The sequence below is a fragment of the Numenius arquata genome, chromosome 2, assembly GCF_964106895.1.
Source record: "Numenius arquata chromosome 2, bNumArq3.hap1.1, whole genome shotgun sequence".
Lineage (NCBI taxonomy): Eukaryota > Metazoa > Chordata > Aves > Charadriiformes > Scolopacidae > Numenius > Numenius arquata.
The window spans coordinates 2,992,273-3,003,135 of NC_133577.1; the positions used below are offsets into that span (position 1 = coordinate 2,992,273).

General features: G+C 48.7%; 1 protein-coding gene across 1 annotated transcript; it reads right to left on the reverse strand.

Annotated features, from left to right (window-relative positions):
* CCN2 (cellular communication network factor 2) lies at positions 1-3,632 on the reverse strand. Its single transcript, XM_074168104.1, has 5 exons — positions 3,349-3,632; positions 3,002-3,224; positions 2,612-2,863; positions 1,680-1,891; positions 1-1,343 (listed from the first exon to the last, which is right to left on the reverse strand). Exons 1-5 carry the CDS (start codon positions 3,397-3,399, stop codon positions 1,047-1,049), a joined length of 1,035 nt encoding a protein of 344 aa, XP_074024205.1. The 5' UTR covers positions 3,400-3,632; the 3' UTR covers positions 1-1,046.
* Between the last annotated feature and the right edge of the window lie 7,231 nt (positions 3,633-10,863).

Below are 10,863 nucleotides of genomic sequence, written 5' to 3' on the forward strand. Positions count from 1 at the left end.
ATATAAAAAATATAAATACTTTATTTTCAACTAAAAAGGTGCAAACATGTAACTTTTGGTCACACTTCTCAACAAATAAACTGTCCAAAAAGAGCCATAGTCAAAGAAAGAAACAAATGCTCGAGTGGAAGGGCTGAGGAGCCACAGAAGAGCCATTTTTCTCAAAGCCCACTTGCCCAATAAAGCGGAAATAAACGTTATTTTACCAGGTAACTGCTGTGTAAGGATACAGGCACCGCAACTCTAACCCTCTCCATCTTGATCTCGACACACCGTTTGGCCCTAGCCGAGCAATTTCCACCCGAGCATCTATTTCACGCTTTGAATGCATTGTCAGACAAGCTTTAGATCCTACCTATCTTGTTCCGAAAAAAAGAAGGCTACCATTGAAATTTCAAAGCATTAAACAAAAGGCACAAAACTTTAAATTAATTTAGATAACTGTACAAAATATATATATACACACAGTATTTACAATTATTAATAAAAAGTAGCTCGTTGCAGGTAAATTAACTGCCACAAGCTGTCCAGTCTAAGAGACATGATTCTGATTCTTGTTGACCGAGCCACAGGAATCAGAGCGTCAGAGCTGAAACGTCACCGTCCTGACTGACAGAACACCTTCTCCTCGGCGCTTTGCTGGGCGAGGGTTGGCTGCTGTCACCAAACCAGCACCAGCAAAGATGCCAACGGTCTCCTCCACAATTGCACTACTCGACGAAGCACGCCGTACCGCGTTAAGGGAACGTTTTTTGCTCGGATCTGCTTTTCCTGCCTTAATTCCCTTAAGCCCTTCAACACCACCTCGTTCTGAAGCTGCGTCTCGCTGTGGTCCCACTGTCCGTTTTACCTTCTTCTTCAAACCACCATTTGGGGTCAGTAGAAAAATTTGTCTTAAGTCACGTGGAGCAGTTTGTTGAAATTTAAAAAAAAAAAAAAAAAATAGCAAAACTGACTTAAATACCTTGTGCTATTGAATCATGTTTACAAAATGAGATGCAAATCAGTTCAAGTTGAGAATCTAGTTAAGCGTCTCCTTCTGGGCTTTACGCCATGTCTCCGTACATCTTTCTGTAGTACAGAGACTCAAAGATGTCGTTGTCCCCGGGGCAGTTGTAGTGGCAGGCGCAGGTCTTGATGAACATCATTTTCCTCTTCATGATCTCCCCGTCGGGGCACTTGAACTCCACGGGGAGGGTGGCCGTTCTGTGGGGGGTGCAGCAGCGCCCATCGGTGCAGACGCCGCAGAACTTGGCCCTGTAGGTCTTCACGCTGGTGCAGCCGGAGAGCTCGAACTTGACAGGCTTGGAGATTTTGGGGGTGCGGATGCACTTTTTGCCTTTCTGTTAGGATACAAGCCAATAGAACACGTTTAGAAGGCAGGCTGTCACCCAGCACTAAGCTTGCAAGCCAAGGGCAAGCAGACAGGCTAATCCTTATTACATTTTCATTAAGCAAGAGCGTCTTACATAGTGCTATGGCACTGTCACACAGTGTGACAGAAAATTAAGGGCATTTAATCGTAAACTATTCACCACCAGGGCAAAACTCAAACTCCAAGGTAATCCACTTAAAAGCAACTGCCTGTCAGAACTGCACATTTTTTGGGTAAGACGCTGGGTTTTTGCTAACGGATGGAAGCATCCCAGTAGATCATACATAAAGATAAGCCTATTTACCTTGATGTTCTCCTCCAGGTCTGCTTCGCAAGGTCGGACCATGCAGAGTCTACTCTGTTTCTCCAGTCTGCAGAAGGCATTATCGTTGGTGACCCTGGTGGAGATGCCCATGCCACAGGTCTTGGAGCAAGCACTCCATTCGGTGGTCTGCACCAGGCAGTTGGCACGCATCATGGTTGGGTCGGGACCATAAGTATCTTCCAGTCTGTAAGCTGCAGGGGACAGACAACCAAGATGAGACCACTGTCTGATCTCACACCCTGCTAGAGGCTCTCTTCCCTTTCCTTAGAAATTCAGGTAGCCCCATCTGTGGGGCAACCCCACTAACTGCTTTGACCCAGCTGCTGTGGTGCCCTGTGTCAACCCCTCCCACTGCCTTCAACTTCCACACAGGAGAGACCTGTCATCCGCATCCCATTCTTGGGCCCCTCGCTACAAGAAAGACACTGAGGTGCTGGAGCGGGTCCAGAGAAGGGCAACGGAGCTGGTGAGGGGTCTGGAGCACAAGTCTCATGAGGAGAGGCTGAGGGAGCTGGGGTTGTTCAGCCTGGAGAAAAGGAGGCTGAGGGGAGACCTTCTCGCTCTCTACAACTCCCTGAAAGGAGGGTGTAGCCGGGGGGTGTTGGTCTCTTCTCCCAAGGAACAGGCGATGGGACAGGAGGAAATGGCCTCAAGTTGCCCCAGGGGAGGTTCAGATTGGATATTAGGAAAAATTTTGACACGGAAAGGGTTATTCAGCCTTGGAATGGGCTGCCCAGGGCAGTGGTTGAGGCACCATCCCTGGAGGTATTTAAAAGCCGGGCAGACGTGGTGCTGAGGGACATGGGTCAGTGATGGTTTTTGTCAGTGTTGGGTTTATGGTTGGACTTGATCTGAAAGGTCGCTTCCCACCCAGGCAATTCTATGGTTCTGCAGAGGGACTCCCCACTCACCAGCGAGAGCAGGTCCCACGGCCGTCTGCTCCTTGGCCTCGTCGCACACCCACTCCTCGCAGCACTTTCCGGGCAGCTTGACCCGGCGCGGGTAGGGGCAGTCGGGGCTGGGCAGGCGGACATCCATGCTGCAGAGGGGCACGCAGCCCACCGCCCCGTCCAGGCAGGTGCACTGGTACTTGCAGCTGCTCTGGAAAGACTCCCCGCTCCGGTACACCATGCCGCCGAAGACACACGGGGCGCCGTCCCGAGCTGCGAGGTGGAGGAAGAAGGAGGCGGAGGGGTGAGGCGATGCCGGGCCCGCAGCCCCGGCTTCCCCCTTCCCCAGCCCGGCGGGGATCCCCTCCGTCCGTCCCCTCCCGCCCCAGGATGGCGGCAGCCTCAACTCACCGGTGCAGACGCCGATCCGGCGGTTGGCGGGGGAGCCGAAGTCGCAGAAGAGGCCCTTGTGGTGGTCGCAAGGGTCGCGCTCGGTGCAGAGCTCGCCCAGCTGCTTGGCGCAGACGCGGCAGCAGCCGCAGCCGTCCAGCACCAGGGAGACGCCGGCGGGGCAGGTGGGGCCGGGCCCCGCTCCGCACTGGCACTGCCCGCTGCACTCCTGGCCCTGCGCCTCCTGCCCGGCGGCGGCGGGGGAAGAGAGAGGGAGGGAGAGAGAAAGGGGAACGTCAGGGCCGCCGCCGGGACCGCGCCGGCCGAGGGGCAGGGGTGGCGGCGGGGCGGGCGACGGTGGCGCTTACCGGGCTGAGGAGGGCGAGGAGAAGGGCTACGGCGAAGCTGACGGAGGCCATACCGCTGCGGTCGTCGGTTTGTGGGGGCTGCCCCGGCGGAGGGGAGCGGCGAGCTGAGGCGAGGTGAGCTGAGGCGAGGCGAGGCGAGTTTCCCGCCGGGCGAGTTCTCCTCAGCGGCGCGGCGGGGACGGGCCTGCGGGCGGGTGGGCGCTGTGGCCGGTGGCTGTTCGGATGGGTTCTCCTCCGCTCCGCTCCGCTCCTTTCGAGTCCGGCTGGAGGGGGATGGCTGTGTGACTGCTGAGCCGCCGGGCCGGCCGTTCCCCTTTTATAAGGCGGCGGCGCCAATGGGCTGAATGGGGCCGCGGACAAACAGCGACATTCCGCGCATTCCTGAGCGCCGCGCCGCGCCGCCCGCCCCGCCCCGCGCCGCCGCCGCCGCCCCGGAGCGGCCCTGACCCCTGACTCCCGCATTCCTCCGTCTGCAGCCCCCCCCCCCCCCCCATCACCCCCCTCCCTCCCTTCTCCTTCCTCCGTCCTTCCTTCAGGTCTTTTATTATTTTTCATCCTGATGTTTTTTAAATATGAGTCACCGCCGCTGCCAACCCCCCCCCCCCCCCCACCTCAACCCCGCAACCTCCCACCTCCCGGCAGCGCGTTATGGCGGGACGGGGCGAGGGGGGCGGTTGCCAGGGGTGGCCTGGGGGGGGGGGGGGGGGAATCCCTGATGGCCCGTCCTCGGTTCGCCCTGACCCCCCGGAGGCGGGGGGGGGGGGGACGGGGGACGGGGGTGACCCCCAGCCCACCGAGCTCACCCCCGGAGGGGGTTTGGGTGGGGGGGGGGGGTGGCGACCTCGGGGTGCCTGGTGGCCAACGGTGCTGGCGCTTAGGTACCACCAAAAAAAAAAAACAAAAAACCCCAGGTATTAATTACGCTACCGGGTATAAATTGACACAGTGTACCACTGAATCATACTGAATATTTGTGATGTGTTCCTTCCCTAATAGATGCTCTCTATGAATAGAGAGAGTGCCTATTTACTCTGAAATATTTGGCACGGCGGAGGGAGTCTGAAGCGTGGAAGAAGTGGCTATTATTTTCCCACTGCCTCTCTGTGTGTGTGTGTGTGTGTGTGTGTGCAGCTGTCATTTCTGAGCAACACGTTCCTCCTGAGCACATCCCTGCCCTCGCCCATGGTCCACCCCAGGGATGACAACGAGAAGAGGCTGGCCAGCCACCCCGCTCTGCCGAAATCTAAGTGTTGTGGTTTGTATTCCACCCAAACCCAAGACCTAAGCGTTGTGGCTTGTATTAAATCATCGCAGATAACTGTTATGGTTTTCTTTCTTTTTTTTTTTTTTTTCTTTTTTTTTACTTTTTAACCAGGAGGATGGTTCTTCCCCCACCTCCCCACGTATCGTTTGAATATTCAGTGATGTCATGTTGTTTGACCTCCGCTTTAGCGCCAGGAATGCCAGTGTTTTGGCTTTTGACCTGTTGAAGTATGTTAGTGTTTAATGAGAGAGACCGGCTTAACGCATCTTGCTAAGCAAACTGAAATCCGATGGATATCTTCAAAGACACCATCCTTTGCGTGTCGGCTTTCTCCCGCTGTCGTCCCTTCTTTCCATCCCTCCATACGTAGACATACCTCCGCGCTATGATACAGCAATATGTACGCACAGGATTCTGGAGGGAAAAAGGAAGGGTTTTCGTGTAAAGCCCCAGTAGGATATATTGTACTGTAAAACTGCTATTTATATTCTACCAGCGCTGTACTTTGGCTGGTAAAGTCATTTGGGTAGTCGTTTCTTCTACTTGAAATTCTCCTTGAAAAGAAATGAGATTGGCTCTGAAAGAAAAAAAAAAATAAAATCCCAGAGGAACAGTTATGGTAAATAATACATGTTCCTAAACCCGTGAGGCCTCCTGAAATCTGTATTTACTCGAAGGACTCCAATGGCCTCAGTGCTGGGTAAATAATGTGTACCAAACTATGTATGACATGCATACCAAAATGCAAATGTAACCAGGTAAACAGAATGCCGTTTTTAAATGCCTAAATATGGTAGGAGAACATCAGAGAGAGAGAGAGGCTCTAGACATGTTTTATAACTTTCCATGTAAGAGGTTTTTTCAGAGAAACAATTTTATTAAACAAAACCTAAGAATCTCACTGACAGAAAAAGTATGTTTAAAAGTAACAAACCACCAGAAAGCCAGGAAATCCAAAATTAAAGGATAAATCTGTCCTAAGTCCTCACACCGCGGGCCAAGTACAGCAAGCCCCATCCACTTGCTGTCCTGAGAAAAAAAAAAAAAAAAAAAAAAAGACTTAAATAGCCATTTGGACTTAAGAATTAATTCTGGTCTTGCACCGGCGTGAATCGGGCATTAGCCCACTGAATGGCAAGCCGTACCCATCCATGGTAGTGGGTGAGAGTCCATCAGATTTGCCTTGCTGTCATTTTGGTTTACATGTGACACGTGGGGTACCTCGTTTGTGCACGTGTGTCGTAGGCGCGGGGGCGAAGGGAACGTGGAAGCAAAGGTGGTTCTTTCAGAGCCCGGTCGGGTCTTCGGCTTGTCCTTTCTGGTGGCAATATGCCATGGGTTGGAGGAATACGTCTTGGCATCGACGCATAAAATAGTTAAAATGCACTAATTTTGACTTCCATGCAGGTGTTTATACAGCACATGCTTTTAAGATAGTATATTTTTTCTGCTGAAACTAGGAATTCGCTGCAGCAGACTTATTTACACAGCTATATACGGTCTGTGTGTGTCTACATCAGCTTCAGTTGGTATAGTTCCTTTGGTGAAGTCTTGTAAAATGTACAGGTGTGGATATGCTGCATTCCTCTCTTGTGTTTTTCCTTCTTTTTTTTTTTTTTTTTCCTCTCCTTCCCCCCCCAGAAAAAAAAAGTCACTTGATCAGATATCAGACATACTGAAAAGCTGGCAAGACTACAGGAAAGTGGCTAGACTTGGAGTGTTTGTGTACTTAAAGAAAGAATCTTGCACATTTTCAACTTTCAGTCACAGATATTTTTTTTTTTTTTTTTTTTTTTTCTAAGAGCAATTGGAGGTCTGAGCCAGCCCTCAAAGCGGAAATCAAAAGCTCCCAGAGAAACATACCCCAGGAATGTGAGTCTGATCCAAGAACCATACGCAATGCACATACAGTACTGTCAGTCTTATAGGAAGTCTGGCCATATACGGACATCTGGACCCCGAGCTGTTTATCATCATGATAGGCTTGTAGCTGGCTTCAAGCATTTCTGGCTTGCCTCGGCTTCAGGATGCCAATTAGTTCCTTTCCCAAAATGCTCACCAGGATATTTTTTAAAAAATTGTAATAAATATATCTCAAAAATCCTGAGAGGTCTAGTTAAAGTTACGCTAGTAGACTTTTGCTTAAAAGGCAGATTCCAGGCAAGACTTGCTCTGCTAGCTCAGAAATAGACACAGAATAAAAATAACGAGATTTATTCCGTCGTGAATGTGGTTGCCTGGTATTTGCCTTTCTTAGAAGTCATCTGGTAACTTATTCTATGTATCTGTAGGCATAGAAAGTGCTCTGAAGCAGACTCCTTGCTGGACTTTTGCTCATTCTTTTCTGGAGGGAGGTGTGAGCTGATGAATCAAAAAAGGCAAAGCGAAATAGGAAAAAAAACCCAACTTCAATTCCCAGGAGGTGTCAAGCGAGTTGTCCGCATTGTGCCATTTGTGTTGCTTCGTTAGAGTGAAGCGCATGGTGGAAACCTCCCGCTTTGGAGCCATGGCAGTTCCCATCAGCTCATCTTCCCAAGAAGAGCGGCGTTAGCTCTCCTCCAAAAGGAACCAGAAGAAGAAGGAGAAGGCGGCTGGGCGGAGCAGTTGGATGGCATAAGGCCTATGGAAATGTTTGCCACTCAAGTGGTGGACCCAGTCCAAGTTCCTCGAGATACTGGGTCAGATTCTCTGCTGGCATCAGTTGGGCAGATTTCACCGAATGCACTGTTGGCCATCAAAATACTTGGACTTGAGAAGTGAAGGACTTGAGAAGTCCAAGTCCATCGAGCTAAAGTATGAGCAAAGCAAAACCATCAGATGTGATTCCCATTAGCAGATCCAACTTCTGTTGTTCTCCATAATCATCGTTATTTCAACTTATGTTCTTTATGTTCTAACGTGTAATATTTTGTTACTTCTAGAGTCACCGAGAATGCTGCTTTAAGCTTTTGGCTTCGTTCTTAGAAAGTACCTGGAGGTTTTTTTTTATGAATGTGTGTGGTCTTAAAGCAGCAAAGTGATTGCTGGAAGAAGAATAATCTAAATGGGTATTCAAAGCACGTGTAACACTGTACAAAAGAGAGATCGTAACCCAAGGTCCTTTACCTACCAAGCCTCAGGTCCTGTGTATCTGATTTTTTTCTGTAGGGAGCAGCATTCCCTCCGTCTGTGCAGAGGTTGGCCATGTCCTGGACCCGTCTCCTAGAATTTTGTGGGGAAGCGCAGAGCCCTTCCACAGCTCACGAAGGTGAGTAAAGGAGGGAAGAGACCTTCCGTTGTTTATTTCTCAGATTTGACTGAGGTTTTCAACCTCTTGCAGTAGTAAGTGTAAGACTTGCAGTGAGTCACTAACGCTCATTTGACACTTGTTCTATAAATGGTTAATGATTCATAAAAAATGAGCGTCGCTGGCTGGAGAGGAAACCTGGTCAGTGACTTGATTCAGAACATCCACCAGAAATCCTCTGAGGTCCCTCTCTTAGAGGAACCACTTGGAAAACAGCTGGAGGAAGACTTCCTCCCACTCTGTCACGGCTTGTGTGTGCAGGAATGAATCAGATCCGCTTATTCTAAAATGCATGTAATTTTATTTTCAGTTTTTCACCCTGCTTCTCTCAGGATCTGTCAGGGTAAATTTTGAGGTTTTGTGGGTTTTTTTCCCCCAAGCTGAGAGACATCAATTGTTTAATTAAGACTTGACCAGATCAGAGATTTCACTTAAAAAATGCAGTTTGCTCTGCCATAGACCATGGGATCTCTTAATTTATGTCGTAGCTGCTGTGGAGAAGCAGAGGCCTGTGGAGAATCCAGTGGGATACATTTGTCCATGTTGTCCGATAGGGTAGGATCAAGATTTGTGCATTTGGGGGTGATGAACAGAGCGTTTTGTTTGCAGAGGAAGAGAGAGATCACTGTAACGTTTGCCCACTTTTTGATGCAACCTGAGTATAGCATGGTGTGGGCTTTTTCTGTTTACACAGAAATACAAAGTCTCTTTTCCGGAGAAAGTGGAGGAGTTGGATTATTGTATAGGACTGTAATGCCTCTGGAGGACTTGTAACACACTGCATCAGCTGACCTACAGAGAAACATAATGTCCCTCGATTTATTAACATGGGATTTTAGAAATTGCTTCATTTTTCGGGAAAATGGGTCTTCCCTGTGGTTCAGCTGCCAGCTTGGCTGGCTGTTTTGTTTTTCTTCAGCAAGTGATGTGTGGTATGCGACCTGTGTAAATACATCTGTACAACTGACGCAGATGGGGGAAACTAGGATGTCACCTACAACAGCCGAGGTGGCTTCCTTATTGACCCGCGGATGTGTGTGAAATTTAGCAACTACTGGCCCCGGTCTGAAAACCATCTTACACTGCTCATCTCTCTGGCAGCGGTGAGAAATTCTCTGTCAGACCTTTTTTCACAGGGAGCCGAGAAGAGGAGGTACTCGAAGAAATGTGCGTTGTCAGGGAAGTGGGGGACATTTCTAAGAGACTTTGATTTCCTGAAGGAACCAATCGAGGAAACTTAGTTGTTTCAAACAGCAGTGGTCCCGGGTCTAAAATTTACAACCGTGTTGCTACAAATGTCTCGGTGATGAGCGGCTTTTAAGTAATAAGCACCAAGTTGTAAAAGTGGTAGGACTTACACTAACAGCAAGTGTTTCTGAGCATATTACTCCATTTATAACATTTTTATTAAAGGGTTTTAAATAGAAATCAAGGTTAGGTTTTTACTGTACCTAGGTGTTTGTTTTGACCGTTTTGGACAACGGAGTCTTTATGAAATTGGAGTCTATGAAGTTATTTGTGGTGCATTTCTTGTGAGGAAGTTACCCATGATGGATCTTGTGGAAAAGCCTAACCTTAATAGCATGGTAGATCTGTATGATTAGTTAAGATTCAATTATGACATGGGATGAAAAGACAGTTCATCAATTGCCTTTTTTCATTGCTTATGATTTGCAAGGTATTTGAACATCCTAAAACTTTTCTAAGCAATGTTCACCCTGTGAGTTAGGACAAAAAATTCAGGTGAGTTTTAAAAGCATATATGAGCTAGCCACATCTTTTCCTTTCTCCTCACAGACACAAGAGGACTCACAAGACAGAGAGGGCTGAATTTCAAATTCCCTGGGAAAAGCTTTCTTATTTTACTGTCTTACATTTAGTGAGACCTCACCTAGGCCTTAAATATCTTTTTTTTCCCTTCATAAATAACTTGTGAAGAGTGACGGTAGAGTACATGACTTGGGGAGTGTGCTTTGTATTTCAATTTTTTTTTTTTTTTGCCATCAAGCTGCCACAGGGGGGAGTAGAAGTTTGGAAAGGACCGTGCTGCCCAAGGAGCCACCCAGGCAAGAGTTGTTGCCTTCCCGGTGAGCTATCCTGGAGAAGAACGGGCGCAGAAGCAGCATGGATGTGCTAGGAATGAAAGGGTTGCTTGGAGGAAGGAGCTGCAGGGTTTCTGCAGCTGGGACGGGCTGAATGGTTCACTGCGTCGCAAAACCACGCTGTTTTTCTTATTCATTCCAACCGGCTTTTCGGTTGGAAAAGGGGAATGTAACTGAATTGTTTTCCTGCCTCAGGAGGGAAGACGACATGTGGGAGTTGTACAGTATTTGCAAAATCCTTGTCGTTCTGACGAAAGGCTTTTCCCACGTTAGGACTATTGGCTAATGAAGAAAAAATGCGAGGCAGAGGCACGGCATCCCTGCAAGGCGAGGAAAGTTTTGCCAACTTGATAGGAAAGGGGTTGTTCTTGTTGGGACTATTAGCGTTGGTGAAATCTGCTTTGCCTGCTTAATGCAGGAGTAGCTGGACTCTCTGTGGGTCCTGTGCAGCAAGGATGAGGAGGGGGGGATTTATGACCCAATGAGGTCTGGATGATCCTCTTCTGACCACCGTCGGATGCCAGTCTCCCTTTTTCCTGGCCCCGCTGGGCTCAGGAACAGGCTGTTTTTGAGGGGCACGGTGGAGCCATTACATGTTTCTTGCTTTTCCAGGTCTGAGTTGGGGAGTTTTATCACTGAACAACCAAGTCAACATGGTTTTTGGGTGAAAGAATGAAGTAATTTTCAGGAACTACTTACTCATGAGGAAAGTAACCAAAAGGAGTGACTCAGGCACGTTTTCTTTTATAAAATCCTCTGGATCCGAGGGTACAGATCTGTAATGAGATAGACTAAGCGAGAAAAAAGGAAGAGTTAAAGGAGAAATGCAAAAATGACGTTTATGTTTCTGTAACCTATCATGA